The sequence below is a fragment of the Barbus barbus genome, assembly GCF_936440315.1.
Source record: "Barbus barbus genome assembly, chromosome: 36".
In the NCBI taxonomy this organism is placed as follows: Eukaryota; Metazoa; Chordata; class Actinopteri; order Cypriniformes; family Cyprinidae; genus Barbus; species Barbus barbus.
In genome coordinates, this window is record NC_136714.1 from 27587564 (window position 1) to 27610681 (window position 23118).

Genomic DNA, 23118 nt, shown 5'->3' on the forward strand with positions numbered 1-23118 from the left:
CATTTTAGTTTCATTTATAGTAATTTTACGCAATTTTATTAGCTTTTGTTCTTTTTAAATATTACCATTTAAAAATGATTTGTTTTTATTTTAGTTTCATTTTTATTTAGTTAGTAAATTTAGTGCTTCAACTTCAGTCAGTTTTTAATTTTTCATCTAATATTTACATCTTATTTCAGCTTTTTATTTTTTTAAAGGTTTTTAAATATATTATAGGAAACCGCTTTAAACTAAAAACGTTTATTTATACAAAAATGGAATATTTGGATGCAAATGCAAACAGTTTTTAAAAAAACGATACTTTCTGTATATAATTTATTCCCAGTTTGAATAACCATTCTGTGTTGTTTTATGTACAGTCTTGATTTTCTAATGTGTAAAAAGCAATGAACTCATTCATAAATGATTCTTGAACTGTTTTGTCCGTGCAGTGAATATGACATGCCGTTTCCCCCAAAACAAAAACATTTAAGTTTCCAATCAATCTGAGATCCGTCAATACACACGAAGCAGATGCGCAGACACAAGAAAGGCGTTTATAAAGTCTCAAGCACGTCAGTGCTGTTTAGCTGGTTAAGGAGGATTAACAGGAAACACTTTCATCACATTAAGGTGAGACACTGTTTATCTCTCCATCGATCCTTTCTCTATCCAAACATCCTGCTATCCAGTGTGAAAACCTACAATAATGAGCCAGTTTAGGTCTGTATTTCCCAATGAAAGAAACCTGCAGCTTGAGTTTATTGTTGTGAATTTATGCATTTGCACTGAATCATATAAATCTGAACTGCTGGCCAGAACAACCCAACAAAACAGGAGCATTTTGTAAAGCCATGCTATCGTGCACACGCTCACACACACGTCTGTGCTTCTAGCACTACTGAAAGGCAGCGTCTCTGCTGAAGTCCAGTCGACTCTCTGCATCCAGTCAATAACACAGACATGCTTGACGATTTATCATTTTCTACTCTCATTTTTCACTTATTGACATTGTTTTTCCATTTATTCTGCAGAATTAAATCAGACGAACCGTCCGAGTCGAGTGCTGTCTGTGTCTCACACGCAGTTTTACTAAATTCCTGCATCTTTACAGATTAATAAAGACCAGTTTTAATCATACTGTATGTATCTTAATCTAATTTATATCCTAATCTAGTTGTCTAATAAACCTGGCATTGTATATTACGAATATCGTTGGCTCTTTGATGAATTGCTTTTGCTTCTCTTTTGTAAAATGCTTTGGATTAAAGCATCTGATAAATTCTTAATATAAAATATATATAATAGCCACATAAATTCTGTTTATGGAAATGCTGCAATTTTATATTACAAAAATAACACCAGATGTCATCTATTAATCAATTGGAGGGTTACGATCATTAACTAAAAATAAATACATTTAAAAATAAAAAAATAATTAATTAATTATTAATTATAAACCATTAAAAAACGTTCGTTACCTGAAATAAAATAAATAATAAAATTACTTGTTTGATTTAATTAAATTTTTAATTTTTTTTATTTGATGTACTCAAACAACTAGAATTAAAACTGAAATAAGGTGGCTTTCAACAACAAGCTGGAGTGAAAACATAACTATCATTAAATATAAAATGATGTGTTGAGTGTTGATTATCAAACAAATTTGATTAATTTATAGATTTGTTTTTGTCTAAATGAAAAATTAAAACTAAATTAATTTTGGTTTAATAAATTTCAATGCATCACTAATTCTAAATAGTGATATTTTAGTACATTATGATACCATCATATATATAAAAAAAATGGTATCATAAATTGTATTTTATTTCAAGTAATGATTTATTTATTTTTTATTTACCCTTTAGTTTACTATAATAACCCTGGTTCCGTAGTCATTAGAAAATCACCTGAACAGAGAAAAACTGACCAAGAAACCGCAGGAATGTTGATATATAAAAAATAAAACCAGCATTATCACTAACAGTCCTAAAATTTGTACTCAAAGTAATATTCCATCAATACTGGAGCAATTTTGTGGTTAAATCTCTATCTGGACTGATCAAAAGTGGTTTTCAGCCTGAGAAGATCTGGATTACAGCACCTTAAACCGGTTTACAGATCATAACAGATGACGGACAGACAGAGATCTCATGTATTCTCCCCTCTGTGAGCTGTTCTGGGTTCAGTTAATGATGTTTGTGGGGTATCATGGGAGATTATTAGAGTCTGAAACCCCGTGCGAGTGTGTGTGTAATATTTCCAACCTCCAGGAGGCTGAAATGAAACTCAGGAATTTGGGACTGTGGGAAAAACATCCGTACCTGCAGTGATGTCATCGTCCGTCATGTCCATCTCTTCCTCTGGAGCTTTGATCTCGGTGGGCGGGGCTTCTGCAGGGGGCGGGGCCGGCTGGGCGGTCTCAGGGGCGGTTCCCGCTGCAAACAAACAAACCAATCACAGAGTGAAAATTCAGTTGTTGCCGCGGCGACTAAACGGCATTTTTCTTGTCGACTCGTTTCTGCAAACCTCGTTAAAAAGCTCATCAGGGTTTATTGGTGCTTTGCATTATCAAGGCTTTATTAAGCTTTAGCGCTTGATTACCGCTATTTCCATTCCGTGCCTTCATTCGGCGCTTATCCTGGAATTACCAATTAAAATAAGCTTTTCATTAAAGAGGCTGCAAATCAATCAATGCTGCTTAAAGGTGAGAATGAGCTAATCTAGACGGCGTGCTAATTAATGAGACCCCCAGACCCCCGCCAACCCTCGGCGGAGAGAGAAACTGGACTGAGCTTTAAACTGTCAGACTGATCACGATCTGATTGACAGAACAGAGAGAAAAACACACGCAAGAGCAGAAAAACAAACCTGCTGTCAAGCCAATGCAATCAGAGAGATGTGCATTACTGTCAAAAAAAAAAAAAGTCACCATTTTTTTTATTAAATAAAAATAAATAAAACAAAATAAATTAAATACACTAATTATTGTAATGTGAAAAAATGATATCTAAAATGAAAGCATTTATAATTAATTGACCTTAATTTAAGCTGATTTAAAGAAAATGTCGTATTACTGAGAATCACCACTAACATAATTTTTAATTTTGTTATTTTTTTTAAAAGGACAAGGCAAGTGCTGAAGTTAATAAAACCAATAATAAAAGCTAAATAAAAAAAAGTAAAATAAGTTGAATTACTAAAATGACTAAAAACTAAAATAAAACTAATTTACCATTATATTAATTTTAGCCAACGATTTAGTAATTTTGTTGTGTTTGTCATTTTTATTAGTTTTATTTTTTTATGTCTATATAGTTTATTTGTATTTAGTTATTGTTTTTTATTTTTGAATTTAATGTTTTCATAATTTTATTTAGTTATAATTTTTAAATAATTATTTTTATTTAGTTAAACTAAATTAAAAAGCTGCCTTGCCAAGATAAAATAAAATTTATATATGTATACACACACACACACACAAGATGTTCCATATCACTCACTTATGAGGTTCCAATTTCAAAGGTAGTAAATAAAAGATGGCTTATTAGCGTTTGGTAAAACACCACCCCATCTGAATATTATAGTGAATTCATGACCTGAGCATTAATTATAGGAAGTCACCACAGTGTTTGATTTGTTAAGTGTGATAATGTGAGCCAGACGGTTCACGAGTGTTCGGTTTTGACGGCTTGAGCTGTGATTGTGAGTTTTGTGTGTCTTCAGTGAGGCATATAAACACAAGACGACTTCACAGCGTGATATCAACACACACACACACACACACACACACACACACACACACACACAGAGCAGCTCATAATTCAGAGATGCTGTGTCAGTTGGGCGAAATCGGCCTCCAGCAAGGTCAAACGGCCGTGTCAAGCATGACACACTGCTTCCAGCCGGCCTTGTTAACCCCATCCATCCTCCACCCTTTGTGTGCTCACAGGGGAACGCGCTCAGATTCAGCCCAGCTGCAGACAGGAGCGCTTCTCAGCACGACCTGACTGTGATTTCATACGCACGCCACACACAGACCACATTATGATGACGAGCATGTCAACATTACAGGAACAAAAGGACACTGAAAACAATGGAAACAATTCTCTGAGACAATACATGATTCAAGCTTGTGCTGGAATGCTTTCTGAGGTTCAGCATTTATTTCATATGATCAAATAAATTAGGTTTTTAAATGTAACTAGGAAATAAAAATAAACTGAAATAAAAAAAGTATCCAAAATGCAACAATTCAAAATGTTGTATTTTATCATAAACATATGTAATGTGTATTTTTATGCTTATTAGAGTATTGTATTTGCATACTTAAATTATATACTAGAGAATGCAAACTAAAAAAATAAATGCAATAAAATAAAATGTATTAAAATGCACATAATAAAAAATAAAAATAATAAAAATAAAATTACTTCCATGTAGCACAAAGCAAATTTTAATAAATCTTCACACCAGGGTTATTACTGTTAACAAACTATAAACTAACATTTCATTAGCCGAAGTAAATGTTAACTGAAATAAAATAAAATACAAATAAAAAGCTATTTTATATATTTTAGCTAGTTGCCAAGGCAACATCTCATTTTCAAGTTGAAGTACTGAAATAATAATAATAATACAAATAATAAAGTTTAATGTTTAATAATAATAAAAGTATAGTAAAAAAAAAAAAATTAAAGTATGATAATATATAATAATAATAAAAATAGTAGAAACTATATAATCATAATTGATCAATTAAAACTAAAATAAAAAAAATTATAAAACAAAATTTAAATTTAAATAAAATAAAAAGTATCAAGATGTCAAAACAAAATAACAAACTTCAACTAAATTAAAGTGAAAAAAGAAAATATAATAACTAATTATTAATAAGAACTATAATAGTATATAATAGTACATACGTATAATGTCATATAATGAAAAAGAATGGTGACTAGATCCTTCAAGCTTCAAATAAAAACAAAAAATAAAGCAGGTCCTATACATTATATTCCAAACCTTATGAGGTCATATGATGGCTTTATCTGAGGAATATACTGCAATTTTAGTTGCAGATCTCAAATCTCATTAATTCTTGAACATACAGGATTCACACTTAATACATCCTACATCAATCCAGATTCACTGCCAGTAACACCAATAACAGGCATTAGTTTATCAGCTCGTAAATGATGCATTAAGAATTACTGCATTAAGAATGAGCGTAATGCAGCGATGCATTAAGAATAAGAATGGTTTGTGTTTACAGTCTGAGGGCAGAGACTGAACTCTTCTGAAGGTAACTGACAGCTCGTCACGGATGCTGTCGATAGAGCTTAAGTTGTAAATAACCCCGAATATTCCTTGAAGATAAACGGCTGGTCTGGAGGGTTTTTAGCGTGAGTGTGTGTGTGTGTGGATGGCGTTCAGCCTCAGGGTGTGTGTGCACGAGCTGTGTGGGATTATAGAGGCACATCCGCGGGCCGCAGAGCTCTCTCACGGAAGAACCGCCCGAGGCCTGGTTTAATCACCCGCTCATCCGTCCCTCCCACCGCTCATCACCCCAGGGGATGCTGGGAAGGGTAAATCCCAGCCCTCAACATCCTAACAGGGGAGCCAAGCATAATGAGCGAAGGTGAGGGAGAGAAAGAGGAGGCATGTGAATGAATTGATAGAACAAGTCAAGGAAGGAACAAATAAAATAAAATAAAAAAATTTAAGTTAATTAATTAATAAAATAAAGAGTAAAATGTAAAACAATTAAAAATAAATTCAAACATATATTAAAAAGAAAATAAACAAATATGTGTAGTATATATATATATATTTTTTTTTAAAGTTTAAAAAATACATAAAATAAAATAAATGACCAAAGGAAAAGAACAACATATATATAATAAACTACAATGAAAAGGAAAAAATAAATAAATAGTACAAAAAATCCTATTAAAATTAAATAGATTGAAAAACGAATTCAAAGAAAAATGAAACAAATATAATAGTTAAAATCTAAAAGAAATAATCAAATAAAAAGGTAAAAGAAAAAGAAAAAACAGCACAAATAAAACAAATGAAAAATAAATAATTAAAATAAAATAAAATAAAAACAACATACAATACAATCAAATAAAACGTTAAAGTATAAAATAAAAAAAAAAAGAATTAAAAATAAAAACAAATAAAATAAGTTAAAATAAAATAGAAATACAGGAAAATAAATAAAGATGTAAAATAAAAAATAAAATAAAATAAACCAAAGGAAGAGAACAGCAAAAATAAAACAAAATAAAAATTTAAAAGCAAAATAAAATAATTAATAAAAATATATTTTTTAAATAAAATAAAAATATATCCAATAAAATATCCAATAAATATATAAATAACAATACATAAAAAATAAAAAAGTCAAAAAATGTTAAACAAACAACAAATAAATAAAAACTTAAATATATAAATAAATCAATTAACTTTACAAAATCAAATATTAATGATTGTGATGTCAGATTTCTGAATCTTTTCAGCAACAAGAACTCTTAAAAGTTTCAAGTGATGGAGCGAGGGTGAGAGAACGCAAAAGATGAGGAATAAAAAGACAGCAGTCATTCATTCAATCAGATGATCAAAGAGACAACAGCTGCCTGAGCGAGCATTAGAGTGTGTGTGTGTGTGTAAGTGAAGTTCATGGAGGTCTGCTTAATGAAGTGACGGGTGAATAGAGCCCAGAACAGAGGATCATGATCTCTCTAAAACTCTCTCACACACACACACACACACACACACAGTCAAGCATGAAGTCTAATACCTGCTGCAGCCTAAAAAAAGTAAAAAACAGTAAAAACAGCAAAATTGTGAAATATCATTACAATTTCAAATAACTGTTTTCTATGTGAATATCTGTTAAACCATAATTTATTCCTGTGATGCACAGCTGAATTTTCAGCAACATTACAGCAGTCTTCAGTGTCACATGATCCTTTAGAAATCATTCTGATATGCTAAATTGCTGCTCAAGAAACGTTTCTGATTATCAAGGTTGAAAACAGTACATTTTTTTTGTGAAATTGTGCTAAATATAACATTGAGCCTACAAAACCCCCAGAATGCATCTGTCTGGCTTTCATTGCGTGTGTGTGGTTTTTCTGGTTTATTCCGCATGTATTTGTGGACAGGAAAAGGTCATTTATTCATTTCCAGAGCAGCTAGTGCCCAGCATGCATCTGTGTTGTTTCTGTGAGAGCGAGAGTTGACCTTTAACTGGAATAGAGACACAGATTCACTTAAAAACCTTTCAGTCTGACTGCAAATCAAAACCCGTTGAGCCAGAGACTCGTTCCAGCGTTGCTGCTGACGCGACGCATATATCTAAATGTGTCTGTGCTTATGATTCAGAAATATGAGAAGTAAAATGTGCCATTGAACGCTTGACTCACAGACCTCTGCTGCTAAATTTTATTATTTATTCTATTCTCTTTAAAACATTTTCCTCCCTCCTTTGTCCTCCTCCTCCTTCATCATCTCTAACAGCTGACGACTTTGCCACATTCTTCATTAATAAAATTAAAAACCTCACTGCACAATTTTCCACACCACAATCTATCAAACACATCTTTCCAGCAAACATACACTCGTTCACATCCTTCTCTCCACTCTCAGGCAGAAGTCTCTAAACTCATCCTTTCCAGTCATCCTACTACCTGTCCACTTGATCCTATTCCATCTCATCTCCTTCAAGCCATTTCTCCTGCAGTCGTACCTGCACTCACTCACATCGTTAATACATCCCTTCACACTGGAATTTTTCCCTCTGCATTTAAACAGGCTCGTATAACTCCACTTCTTAAAAAACCCACTCTTAACCCAACTCTTTTAGGGAACTACAGACCGGTTTCCCTTCTTCCTTTCATTGCAAAAACACTTGAACGAGTTGTGTTCAACCAAGTCTCTTTCTTTCTCACACAGAACAACCTCCTGGACAATAACCAATCTGGCTTCAGAAGTGGACATTCGACCGAAACTGCCTTGCTTTCTGTTGTTGAAGCCCTAAGACTTGCAAGAGCGGCTTCCAAATCTTCATTACTTATCTTGCTGGATCTGTCTGCTGCTTTCGATACGGTCAACCATCAGATCCTCTTGTCAACCCTATTGAGAAAGGGCATCTCAGGAACCGCACTCCAGTGGTTTGAGTCTTACCTCTCAGATAGGTCCTTCAAGGTATCTTGGAGAGGTGAGGTATCTAAGTCGCAACATCTAGCTACTGGGGTGCCTCAGGGCTCAGTTCTTGGACCACTTCTCTTTTCTGTCTACATGGCATCACTAGGTTCTGTCATTCAGAAACATGGCTTTTCATATCACTGCTATGCTGATGACACTCTACTCTACCTCTCATTCCATCCTGATGATCCGACGACAGCTGCTCGCATCTCAGCGTGTCTAACAGACATTTCTTGCTGGATGATGGACCATCACCTTCAACTCAATCTAGCTAAGACAGAACTGCTTGTAGTTTCAGCTAACCCATCGCTTCATCACAATCTCAGCTTCCAGTTAGGCTCGTCTACCATAACTCCTTCAAAAACAGCCAGAAACCTTGGAGTTGTGATTGATGATAAGCTGAATTTCTCAGACCACATTGCTAAAACTGCCCGGTCCTGCAGATTTGCATTATACAATATTAAGGAGATCATGCCCTTTCTCTCAGAACATGCAACACAACTCCTTGTTCAGGCTCTTGTTCTGTCCAGACTTGACTATTGCAATGCTCTCTTGGCAGGTCTTCCAGCCAATTCTATTAAACCTCTATAATTAATCCAAAATGCCGCTGCAAGGTTAATCTTTAATGAGCCGAAAAAGTCACGCCTCTGTTCATCAATTTGCACTGGCTACCAATAGCTGCTCGCATTAAATTCAAGGCATTAATGTTTGCCTACAGAACCACCACTGGCTCTGCACCCTTTACCTAAATTCATTACTTCAGACTTATGTGCCTCTAGAAGCTTGCGTTCTTCAAGTGAACGACGCATTATTGTGCCATCCCAAAGACACACAAAAACACTTTCACTGACTTTTTCATGAACTGTTCCCATCTGGTGGAACGACCTGCCCAACTCAATCCAAGCAGCCGAATCCTTATCCATCTTCAAGAAACGGCTAAAAACTCATCTGTTCCATCTTTACTTGACCTTCTAACTCTAGCACTCTCTATTCTAATTTTAATTAAAAAAATAATAATAATAATAATTATCTGTACTGTGTTAGGCTAACCAAGACTTGTAATAGCACTTGCACGTTGTTGCTCTTTTGTTGGTTTTGATTGCTTCTTATGTCCTCGTTTGTAAGTCGCTTTGGATAAAAGCATCTGCTAAATGACTAAATAAATAAAAATTCATTTCTGTGGGAACTGACAGCATGAGAACTTTATATTTAATGAGGAATATTATATATAAAACATTCCCAAAAAGATCTTCAGAGTTAAGACAAAATGTCAGATATTGTGATTTAATTTGTTCAAAATGTGATGTAAAATCTAGTATATGTTTTTATTTACACCAGATGATTTCAATTCTCTGATTTGCATGCAAAAATATATATAATTACTGACTAGATTTGCCTTTAATGTACCACTTTCTCCTCCATTACATTATGCAATAATTTGCAAAGTGAAAACCATGAATTCATTACTAAATATGTAATTAAATTCACATTTAACGTCATTATATTTCAAATTAATTATAATATTTATAAAAAAAAGCAATATTACCTGCAAAGGCATTTAACAAGTTCAGAAAAATGTTCAATAGCATAAAAAAAATCTCCAGAAAATGAAGACAACTATAACTATTAATAAGTGCACAAAAATATCTCCAAGAACAATCTCCAAAATTTTGCCAAAAAATATCCAGTGATTTAAGACAAAAAGCCAGACACTGTGATTTAATTTGTTCAAATTAAAATGTAAAATGTAGTATATATTTTTATCTGCATCATTTTATTGTTTCCATTTTCTGGTTTGCATGCAGGAACTAAAAACAAAATGTAATTATTAAATAGATTTTCAATTAATATAATACTTTTTCTTCATTATATCATTTGCCAAGTGGAAACCATACGTTTATTACTAAATTCAGAATTAAATTAATTAAATATGATATTAGTTTTAGTATTCTCCAAAACATGTTGCCTCTTAAACAACACACATGATTTGAGGAATCGAGGACGAGTTGCATGCTTAATTGTAATACTCAGCGATAGTAATTTGAACAAACTCCTCAAACTAACTATGAGGAACAGTGAACAGCACTAACTAGGGCTGATGATGTATTGATCAGCGCTGATATACACATATGGATGTTTCTGATCCATCTCATCTCAAGGAAAAAGCAAAGACAAATGCCACAAGACAATCGTGGCCTTACACACTCCATAACTGTGTGTGTGTGTGAGAGACGGATCGCTTTCACTGACCCCTGCAGTCCTGTACCCTTCTGAGGTCACTGCTGCCACGGTAACATTACACTGACCAGCAACCATCACCATGGCAACCGTTCCCAGGGGCCACTGCTTGCCTCCCATCATCGGTCCATAGAGACAGAGACACACACATGCACACACACACACACACACACACACACACACACACACACAGTGTATTCTATATACTGCAGGAGTCACTGGCTCTGTTCTGAAACCCTAATGAGCCGTCTACCGTCTCCACAGTCAGCTGTCTTCTAAGAGCACATCTTAACTGAAATTGCTGATTTGTAATACATATTTCACAATCATGCTGCCAACCTTTCAGATGTTTTTAGTTGTCCATTAGCTTTAAGATCATCTAGAGTACTGTGAAAAACTGTGCTCAAAGCATAAAGTAGGAAAACAAAGCAGAGCGCACACCTGAGACTGAACCGATGAGAACAAACCCGAAGCAGAATGTTTGACGGACATCAATACAACACAAACACTCAAACAAGACCTGCGGGAGGATCGAACTCTGGTTTGGAGCAAACAATCGAAGCGAGTGTGAAAACAGCCGCAGACACATGATGAGTTCTCACACTCCTCGTCGGCTTGGAGACGGCTGGGTTTATCAGGTTTGTGCTGGTAAACGTATGGAACGCGAGATCCTGGAGAGAATCTCAAAGATTCATGATGTGAGCATTAGCATCTGATGTGAGCATTAGTATTGGGACAGTAGAACCTAAGGCAGATGTAAAAGATGAAAAGCTATTGTTTAGTTGCATGCAGTTAGAGCAGTGAGTCTGTGACCCACATCACCAGACTCTTGGTCTCATGCTTTGAAATGCTTTTCCCAGCCTTTAATTCAGCCAATTGGCCTATCGGTAAGCCCCTCAAGTGCACATGCGCTTGTGACATAAATGAATGACGTGACGTGCACCTGTACTAATATGCCCGAGACGATGGAGGGGAAGAAAGCATTGCATTTCTAGGGAAAACACAACTCGCTGCCACCCGTCTCCGTTCCTTACCCTCATGCAGAAACGGCGAGTAGAACACGACGGCAGCGTAGGCAAACCGCTAACATACACTACCAGTCAAACGTTTTTGAACAGTGACATTTTTGTTTTTCTGTCTCACCAAGCCTTCATTTATTTGATCCAAAATACAGCAAAAACAGTAAAATTTTGAAATAATTACCATTTAAAATAACTGCTTTCTATTTGAAAATATTTTAAAATGCAAGTTATACCTGTGATCTCAAAGCTGAATTTTTAGCATCATTCTCCAGTCACATGATTCTTCAAAAATCATTCTAATATGCTGATTTGCTGCTCCAAAAACATTTATTATTATGTTGAAAACAGCGGAGTAGAATTTATTTTAGGTTTCTTTGATAAACTTCTTGACTGAACTGGCAGTGTGTTTTGGGTCATTACTCTGATGCGATATGAAGTGTTTTCTGATGAGTCTGGTGGCAGTTTCTTGAAGATTGGTAGCTAAGATGTTTCTGTACACTTCTGCATTCATTCTGCTACGGTCATCACACATTAAGTCAGTAAAGTTGAGAGGGCCTGATCCAGAGAAAGACATGCATGCCCATGCCATGACACCACCTCCACCATGCTTTACAGATCAGGCTGTCTGCTTAGGATCATTTGCAGTTCCCTTTTTCTCCACACTTTTGCATTTCCATCATTTAGATAAAGGTTCATCTTTGTCTCATCAGTCCATAAACTCAGTTCCAGAAGTCTTCTGGCCCACCTTTGTGCTTTTATGCAAACTCTAATCTTGCCTTTCTATTGTTGGTGCTGGTCAGAGGTTTGCATCTTGCTGTGTAGCATCTGTAATTCTGTGCCAAAGTCTGAGAGCATCACCTCATCTTTCTGGAAGTTGTTGATGATTTTACAGACACATATTTTAGGGTTCATTTTCACAGCTTTTATGATTTGTCTGTCATCAACTACTGTTGTTTTCTCAGCCGATCAGGTAGTTGTTGGTTGCTGGTGGTTTCCAAACTCTTGATTTCTCCATGTTCTTTGTTTTTGCTTTAACTCTAATTCACTTCCTCTTTTCTTTTAGCATCCAGATTGTTTGCTTTTCTCTCAGAGTCAGCTCCCTCGTCTTCATCACGGTTTGTGTGTGTCATCATCGAATGCAAGACTCAGAATGAAGAAGTAATGGATATAACTGCATTCCCTGGTTTTAATATCTGAAGAATTAATGCAACAGGACACAGCTGATTACTCAGAAAGACCTGTGAGGCAACTGCTCCAATACTTATGCTCACATCAGATAGAGGGATGAAACTATAAAAGTGCTGATTTTCTTAGCTGGAAAAATATCATCATGTTGAAACACCCATTAATAAAATGTGACATTCTGTAGTTTTGTCTCAAATTCATCTTTTAATCATATTTAAAGATTTCTGGACTCCACAGCATTACTATGGAGGGCACTGTGTGTGTATATGTGTGTGTGTTTTTAAATAACTGAATAAATAAATGTGTGTATATATTTAATTATTTAATTTTAATTTCTTAAAATATAAAGATCAATAATATATTGTTTATATATACTTAATTATATATATATATATATATATATATATATATATACACATTTTTTATTTATTAAAATAGACAAATTATATATATTAGTGCTGTCAAACGATATATTGCGATAAATCGCATCCAAATTAAAAGTTTTTGTTTACATAATATATGTGTGTACTGTGTATAATTATGTATATATAAATACACACACATACAGAATATATTTTGAAAATATTTACATGTATTTACGTGTCTGTATTTATTTTCATATAAACTATATAATATATAAATGTAAAAAAAAATTCTTAAATATATACATGCATGTGTATTTAGATACATAATAAATAAACAGTACACACACATATTATGTAAACAAAAACTTTAATCGTTATTAATCGTTTGACAGCATGACATAATAAATAAAAAGAAAATAGATAGAATATAAAAAGAATAGAGCAAGCTAGTGTTAGAGGACTTTTTTATTTATTTATATATATATATATATACTTTATTATATTTAATTTTATTATCTCTGCCATAGTGTGGATTATTTGTATCGATGCTTTAAATATATACTGTGTGTGAAATGCTGTCATTATTTGAACACTTGAGGGGCAGAAGCGTGTGACACTTACGAGAGTTCACCACGTCCACATACTGCGGCAGATATGGCGCCCACATGTCAATGGTGTCCTTCCGGCCTGACTGACCGATCCGACGCAGCTCAGCCAACAGCAGCGCCTGGGCCGCCTCTCGAACCTGCAGCACACACACACACACACACACCCGCGTCAGGTTTACACACCGACACTGCAGCGCTCTGCACACCACAGACCGCTGAGATGAAGCCGCAAATAAAGCTCACGCCTGAAAGCAGCCAGAGAAGCCATTGAGAGACGGAGTGTGTCTTTGTCCCGTGGGTTAGCAGGTGCTTGAGCTGCCAGACACGAATGAAAGCCAATGTGAGAGAGACAGAGAGCGACCCTCGGAGAAAAAGGATTAAGAATGCTTAACAGAGCGTCACTTTCTTTTCTTTCTCTGTCTGTCTTCCTTCATTTCTCTCTCAGTGTGGCGTATGACACCTCTGCAGTCACGGACGGACAGACGGATGAACGCACGCACACACACACACACACACACACACACACACAGACAGACACACACAGAGACAGACAGACAGACAGACAGACACACGGATTAACAAAAAATCTAAACATTGAGAAAATGGCATTTAAAGTTGTCCAAATGAAGTGCTTAGCAATGCATATTACATATCAAAAATTAAGTTTTGATATATTTACAGTAGGGAAATTTACTAAATATCTTCATGGAACATGATCTTTACTTAATATCCTAATGATTTTTGGCATAAAAGAAAAATTAATAATTTTGACCCATAAAATGTATTTTGGCTATTGCTACAAATATACCCCTGCGACATAAGACTGGTTTTGTGCTCAAAAAATTATTTATATAATTGAATGGAAGCATATATTTATTGATATATCAATAAGTTGAATACCTCCAGGCAGCGGTCCTGCCATCTGCGAGCCAACATCTCCAGCAGAGGAGGCCTGAACTTATCCAAACCCAGAAGATCAGGAAGCATGACACAATGCATGGCAGCCAGCTGACTCCAACCTACAGAAACACACACACACACACACACACACACACACACAAGCGCACAGGGTCAGAGAGATGGACCATCACCACCGTTCACACCACTGCAGAATCACATCCTCACAGGAACCTGGAAAAACCAAACGGCTCACAAACATCAGAGGAACATCAGCAACGCTGCCGATTCATGAGGGAACATGAGCCACATCCAACAGAGGATCACATATATCAGGAATATATGGAAGAGCTTTTGGAAAATAATGAGCTTGCAAAAGTCAATAATGCACATGAACACTTTCAGAGGAGAAAACTGATTCAGCTTCAAAGAAACTGGTTACATTTCTTTATGAAACAACAAACTTACCTTTAAGAAAAATACATCAGCCCATCAGTTTATACAAAAACACGCAGTTTATACAGAAACACGCAATTCATAATATTGACTGAATTTCAAATAGTGGAAAAAAGTGCAAAGCAGAAACACTGAGTATTTAAAATATAATATAATAAGTTTGTGGAAAATTATAAATTCAATCATTTACAGTGAACATATTTGGAAATTACAATTGCTAATATTTCCATTAATGCATTTTAGAAAATGTAAACATTTTCATCTGTAATGAATTAAAAATTTTCATGTCAAAATATTAGTTTTTTTTTCTCAAATGTAAAAAAAAAAATTAAGAAACATTGATATCAAATAATTTCAGAAACAAAAACTGTTTTAACACATAAAACATGGTACAAATACTTAACATGTTAACTAAAATAATTACTTAACATGATAATCTAAATAAAAAAATGTAAGTTTTGTGTGTACTATGCCTATATACTGTATAAAAACTGCACTAATTATTGAATTTTTGTTCATAAAGGCGTAACCTGAGGAGAAATGTGTGTGTATAGATATAGATATATATGTAAAATAAGCATGCAGTCCAAGACATTTACACACAGACAGACAGAAAAACAGACAGACAAGGACTACAAGCACAAAGCACAGCAGAGGAGTGTAAGTGAACTGAACCTAGAGACAGAACGAATCACACAAACACAATAAACACACACAGGCACTGAGCGCCAGGCCGACAAGATGAACGGGAGAGAGAGTGAGCGCAGCTAAAGAAAAGAAAAGAGAGAGAGGCCTTTATTCAGATAGAGAATACCTTCATTGACCGAGGGAGAGTGAGACACTCCTGAACCAGAAGACGGAGCAGCGACCGCAGCTTGCAAACAGAGGAAAAGAGACGTGAAACAGAGAGAGAGAGAGAGAGAAAGAGAAAGATAAAGAGAGAAAGAGAAAGAGAGAGAGAAAGAAAGAGAAAGAAAGAAGGCCTCCAGCAGTGTTAGAGGAATTGAGCAGGAGTTATTAAAGGAAAATAAATTGAATACAGAAATGACATGAACACAAGAAACCCACAGAAATTAAAATCTAAACACCATCAGAAACACACTGTTATTATGGTTATTAGTGTATCACCAAAGATATTCTCATTTTAAAATCCTTATTATTTACCATGATAAACCACCAAAATATGACTGGGTGGGTGACACATAAAAGTCCACACAAATATATAAACATGTATCCATATAAATTATATAAATGTATAAGAATATATATATATATATATGCAGAGATATATTTTAGTGCGGTCAAACGATTAATCGTGATTAATCACATCCAAAAAAAAGTTTGTTTACATAATATGTATGCGTACTGTGTATATTTATTATGTATATATAAATACACACATGCATGTATATATTTAAGAAAAATTTAATACTTCTATATTAAACATATTTATATGAATATAAATATACACACATATATATACATGCACATATCTTCAAAATATATGCTGTATGTGTGTCTTTATATACACATAACAAATATACAGAGTACACACACATTATGTAAACAATGTTTTATTCTGAATGCGATTAATCATGATTAATTGTTTGACAGCACATATATATATATATATATATATATATATATATATATATATTAAATATTATATAGAATAATATCAATAATATTAATACATAAAATAATATAAAAATTAATGTTTAAGGCTAAGTTTTTTCAATTTTTAATCATCTTTTTGTCTTCACTAGCTCATAATAAATATTCCTGCAGACATATGAATTTATAGAAGTACAAAGTCAAAAATATCATAGTTCATAAAGCAGCATTAAAAAAAATGATTAAAAAGCAGTTTAAATAATTTTAGGTGTCAATTTCCCAAAAGATATTTAATGCAATAAATCAGTTATTATACTGTAGAGTCATCGGACATTAATAAGTAATTCTGTTATTATAGTAGTTTACCATGGTATTAAGGTGGAATCTACGACTACCATAGTAAATGTTTTATAAAATAAGTGCTGAAACCTGGAGACAGACGAAAAAATATGGTTAATTCAACAAAAATCTGAATGAGATGAAGGTGTAAAAGAATTGTTTCGATTTAACCTTTTAAACTATTGTATGTGTTTGTGATAAATCAAAATTAAAAACAAAACAGAATTTCACTAAAAGTTTCTGATGATATTTCCATACAATCCATTTCACTGCACCTGAAAAATTTATAATTATTCAAAAATAAAATAATGAAATTGCAATATTCTCCCTGACTGTATGCAGCAGAAATAAGAAGAAACAGAGAGCAAAATAACAAGACGACACCTTTCCAAAGCCATGAGACTTCTGCTCATTCTCCAGTCTTTCACACATGGCAGATTCAGAAACACACGTTTATTAATATTTCTGATCACCTGACCGCTGAAGATCTACAGCTGTGACTGAGAGAGCAAGAACTACAAATCCCATGAGCACTTGAGAGAGAGAGAGAGAGAGAGAGAGAGAGAGAGAGAGAGAGAGAGAGAGAGAGAGAGATGGCAGAGCGAAGCCATGCATGCAGACAGAGAGAGACAGTGATGAAGAGAAAATCACAAACAAACATATTTCTACAACCACACACGTTTAGCAGTGATCAATCAGTGTATAAGCAGTATTTGGCCACTGTGATATTGCTGACATTGTTCAGTAGTCACATACATTAAATCACACAAAAAAAGTATCAGTTCTAAAGCTGCACAACTTGTTTAGATTATTTTTTATTTACTATTACTCATGTATTTTTACAAATACTTTGATCTAACAGCAACATGATAAACTTTTAACATTTCATATTGCAGATGATTATATACCAGAGATTAAAAAACAGCAAAATAAAAACACAGAAAAAAAGTAAATCCATCCAACAGCTCATGTTCAAAAAGTCAAAAAAAGTAAGTATTTTTATGCAAATTTGTAGCAGCCAAAAATTTCCTTTTGAATTATTATATTATGAATGTAAAGGGAATCTGTTCTTCGTTCACATTAAAGTACACAGCAAATGTACAAACTATGAGTTTATTAAATTCAGGGTTTCTTAGGTTTTATAAGGTTAAATCTAAGTCATCTTGAGACCTTTTTAAGACCAATTAAAGAAAAATTAAGAAATAAATGGAAGGAGGCATGAGGAAATTAATCAAAATAAAGTGAGTTTATGATTAAAACAAGAACAAACATATGTCAGTCAGGTCAGAAAAATCTATTTAATTCAAAGGGAAAACACATTTAAGCATAAATACTTAATTTTGCTCAATTTCTTAGAAAACAAGACTTCATATTTTAAGCATTTCAAGTAGATGTATTTGTATTTATGGACGTTTAGATATTTGTACTGAAAAACAACTTAAAAATTCCCATGACTTTCGGCTTTGATTTAAGATCTTTTTAAGGCATTAATTTGTGACTGAAGACTTTTTAGGATCTTTTAAAGATCCACAGAGCTCCTCTAATTGTGCATCAAAGCATGTCTGTGGATCATAAAAATAAAACAAAAATGCAAAATAAAAAAGCATTTTCTGTAAATATTAAAAAAACTGTGCAAAATAAGCATTTAATTAATTTTATGTTTTTTGAGTACTTAATGCTAATAGTTTATGTCACCGTTATCAGCCACTGGCTGATTAGATATCAGTATTAGCCAAAGAAAACTCGTGCTGGTTTTTGTTTTTTTAAATCTGCTAAAAACTTTATTTAGTCAGGAGTAAAATTGTTTATACACATGGACTAAGAGCCATTAAACTCCATTCTTTTAGTCCTAAAAAAGTGCATTTTAAAACATTTTGAAAGTTGCTCACCTTGGCAAATTTATTTATTTATTTATTAATATAGTTAATATTTTTTCGATTATTTTTTCTTCTTCTAATTTTTAATATTTTTTGCTTTAAACAGTCTGAATCTACTTGGCAATGACTGTTCAGCCAAATAATAGTTCCTCTGATTAGGGAAATATATATATTTATTTTTGATTAAATAAAATTTAAAAAATGAAATAAAATAATTAATTAAAAAATTATTAAAGTAAAAAGTATTATTTCACTTGAAAAAAAAAAAAGTGAATTTTAAAACATGACAATAAAAAAAAAAAATTATATATCAGTTTCCCTGTTGACCAAAATAATCTACAGGCCTCTTCAACACCCTCCGACTGAAACCCGACAGCTCTGTAACACACGGCCAAATCTGCTGAAAACGCCGGTGTTTGTTTCTCTAAATCCCTGCTTCCTCCGGCACACGCTCAGCTTTTATCTCGGCACGCGATTTAAAGAACGACTTCATTAAAAAACACTTAATAACACAAGCTAAGCACAGTTTCACAAACCCGTCCGGATCAATACGAGGAAACGAGAGGAGGGAGAAAACGCTACACGCGGTGAATAACTTTCATTATGTGCACAAACCTAAAGAGAAGTGTTAGATCAATAATCTCAGCACATCTCAGAGGACTCGCTCTCTCCCTCTCGCGCTCTTTCATAACATTTTTCTGCTCGGCGTGAGAATTCATCGGACAGGCACGTGTCAGGACGCTTCTCGCTGCGGTTTTGTCCAGTCAAAGACTTTTAGCATGAGAAAGAAACGCTGCAGGCCCTTCTGGTCAAAGAGAAGCGCGACAGAAGCCACTACCCCTCTGAATGAGCCGGACAGGCGTGTGGCGTGTGCAGCTCCACACGAACCATTACTCACAGTCCTGCTCTATTGTGCATGAACAATAGCTGCTCCGGACAGGGGACAAATTAGGGCACGTGTTGAGGAAGAGTGTGTGTGTGTGTGTGTGTTACTAACAGGCTATAGACAGACACTGCGCACTAAACGGGACCATTTTTGTTGTTATCTAGAACTTCTCGAACAAGGCTTGAATGCAAAAAAACAAAAACAAAAAAAGATTTGCTAAAACGAGCATTTCCCACACTTGCATTATAAGAGTCAAGACGGGAAGAAAAACAACCCTCGAGTTTCTCCACTCTTTCTTCAACAAATCATTGTTTTAAAAAGAAAATCCTTGTTTTTTGGGTTTTTTTTTTTTTTAATTAATCTAAAAAAATAAAAATAAAGTCTAATAGTTAATACAAGAATTTCAACAATCACTAATATGTTTTTAAAATTAGCCACCTTGACTAAATCTGGCAGATTTTACATTGATTTTATGTATTATTAATGTGCATTGTTCCTGAAAGAAAGAAAGAAAGAAAGAAAGAAAGAAAGAAAGAAAGAAAGAAAGAAGTCAAGTATTGTGACTTTCATGCACTATAGACATGAACAATGCACAACAAGATTAATAAATTCTGTAAATATGTATCTATATATATATATATATATATATATATAGCTCATTGGTAGTTGTTGTTTGTTAATGCATTAACTAATAAGATCTTGTTGTAAGCTTTTTTGGCAGAAAATAAAGGTATTGAAAAGAAAGAGAGGTGCATGAAGCATCTGATCCTGAGAGAGTGTGAGGAGAGTTTGTTTTACAGCCAGAGCAGAGGTTTTCATGAGGCCAGACTTTCTTTTGGAGGCGAGCGCTCTTTGTAGTTACCTTGTTTGATCTGTGCTTGCAGGGCCGGGCTGGAGGCCTGTGGGGGGCTCTTTCTCGGGGTCTCAGGGGTTCCTGGTCTTGGGGGCCTGAAACACAAAAGGCCAAATGAAATATTTAACACACATCCGCAGCACAGAATTTAACATCAGACCGGTACAAACCCATGAATACATTCATGTCAACATCCATGTGTGTGTGAGAGAGAAAGATTATCAACAAAAAACTATTATTTCTGTTAATAGATTAGTTAGTCTTACAAAGTAAATCCTGTTGGCAACAATGAAATATTTCTGTATTTCTGTTTAGTGAATTAATAAGACCTCTTTTCCTTAAATATATTGGATTTTACAGACACGTCTTTTAGGGTTCATTTTCACAGCTTTTATGATTTGTCTGTCATCAACTACTGTTGTTTTCTCAGCCGATCAGGTAGTTGTTGGTTGCTGGTGTCGCTGGTGGTTTCCAAACTCTTGATTTCTCCATGCCCTTTGTTTTTGCTAGAGCTCTAATTGACTTCCTCTTTTCTTTTAGCATCCAAATTGCTTGCTTTTCTCTCAAAGTCAATTTTGCCTTTACTGTTCCAATACTTTTGGAGGGCACTGTATATTCAAATTAGGGTGATATAGCTTGCATTGATACATTCATTTTATACATATAAAATTAAATAAAATGTATATTATAAACCAATTATAATTAAATATCAAACACCATCAAATAAATAATTATTAAGATTTGTAATGAAAAGACTGAAAACCACTGAAATATATTTTTATGTATCAATGTATCTGCGCACCCTAGTGTGAAGAACTCTTATCATTTAGAGGAAGTAAAGAAGCTTGTCATCTCTCTCTCTCTCAGATTCAGTGTGTTTGTGTCTAACGCTCTCTCAGGTTTCCCATTCCTCTCCGCTCCACCCGTCACATTCCCTCGAACGAGAGCCGGAGCTCGCTAAAGCTTTCATTCCACATTCTGCTCAGAATCCAGTTTTTAAAAGCACATTTTGAGAGAAAAGATATGAAATAAACGACTTCTGACCGAGTTCAAGAAGCTGTAGGTGAGCCGTTTGAAACGTTTCACAAACTATGGAGTCAAAAGGCATCTGATAGAAAGTTGGTGTGTGTCTGTCAGAGAGGTTCTAGCCGCTTTGACTGTTTTATTGGCTGTAAAAGCTTCAGAGCACATTGTAAAAGACAGTAAAACTGCAGTTTGGTGGAGAACGTCCAAACATCCAGATTTTATTTCAACTCCAACATTTCTGCCGGTTTCATCCTGGACATGTTTAATAAGTTATTGAAAATCTTTCTGGAGCACAGCTGTGCGTTTTTACTTTCCACTGCATAACTTAGCCCCTAAAAGAGTTCAGAAACTGAATCTAAAGAACGGCCATAAATGTGAAATACCATCATAAAATCAGGGGCAAATTTTGCTCAGAGCAACACAGAGATTGAGAGATGTTCAGACATGCTTTAATAACTGTTTGTAATCAAACTAATACAAACAGAAGGACTGTTTTATGGCATTGGCATCACATGGATAAAATTAGCACTTTAAATAGTTGTACAAAATATCAGCATTTGCAATGAAACATAGGACTAAAAAGTCTTTCAAAAACACGTTCAGGTCATGTTTTATCCCAAACATCAACTGATTTAAGAAAGAAATCATATTTTGCATAAAGAATAGGAAGCATATTTTTACTGTTAAGATTCTTTGCATTATGACATAATTTTCATAATAATTAATTAAGCAAGTTTCTCTGGAATTCTCATTATATTATGCATAACAAATCTCAGTCTTTTAGTATGTGAAGAAATAATTATTTGTATTTATTAACTTTAGTTTAGGGCTGGGCGATTTTTCCGAATTTATCGATTAATTCGAATTTAGTGTTTCGCCACGATTTCATTTTTTAGAAATCGAGGAATCGCGACTTTGAATAGAAATTAGCAAACGTTAGAATTAGACATTTTGACACTTTTGTTTGCCAATGATAGCAGTAAAGAGAAAAGAATGATCCAGCCACATGTTAATTAACCGTTCATATGTGACGCTCTCAGTGAAGGACCGTCAGTCGAATACTGTATATCGCGAGCGGCATTCACACGGAACGCGCTTTTGTGTTGACAAAGATGCGACGCAGGCAGTGGAGCAGAACAAACATGCAAGATGGGAGTGAACTTCTTTTAACTAGAGAGTTGTTAGAATGCCGTTTCATGCATGAGCAGCGCAAGCGAATAAAAAACCTGTAACTACTACTGTGTGTCTGATATTTCATGTTTGCATCACGGTGACAGGCTGAAAGCTGCTGTTGTTTTTACAGAACATTTATAGTTAATAATAGTCTACTGCTGTTACACCTTCAGTCATTTTGAATTTGAAAAGGAGTTATTTTTTAAGTTTAATTTATCAAATGTGTGTTTTACAGGGTTTCTAAGTTTCTAAAATAAAATAAGCAAAATATAACAAAAGCATAATTTAAATAGCTTAAATAACGAGTAATAATTAAAAATAAATAAATTACAATAATAAATATTATATATATTTTTTTTTTTATTATATTAAATTATTATTAAATG

At 34.1% G+C, this 23118-nt stretch overlaps 1 protein-coding gene across 1 annotated transcript in view; it reads right to left on the bottom strand.

The window, feature by feature from the left end:
- The window catches only part of LOC306856016 (WD repeat-containing protein 7-like), a 102596-nt gene that overhangs the window by 44865 nt on the left and 34613 nt on the right, over positions 1-23118 (bottom strand). Inside the window, exons 17-20 of the mRNA XM_079394974.1 lie at positions 20543-20628; positions 14512-14630; positions 13625-13748; positions 2304-2417 (exon numbers count right to left, since the gene is read on the bottom strand). Coding sequence (XP_079251100.1) covers positions 2304-2417; positions 13625-13748; positions 14512-14630; positions 20543-20628 — 443 coding nt within the window. The remainder of the gene's footprint in view (positions 1-2303; positions 2418-13624; positions 13749-14511; positions 14631-20542; positions 20629-23118) is intronic.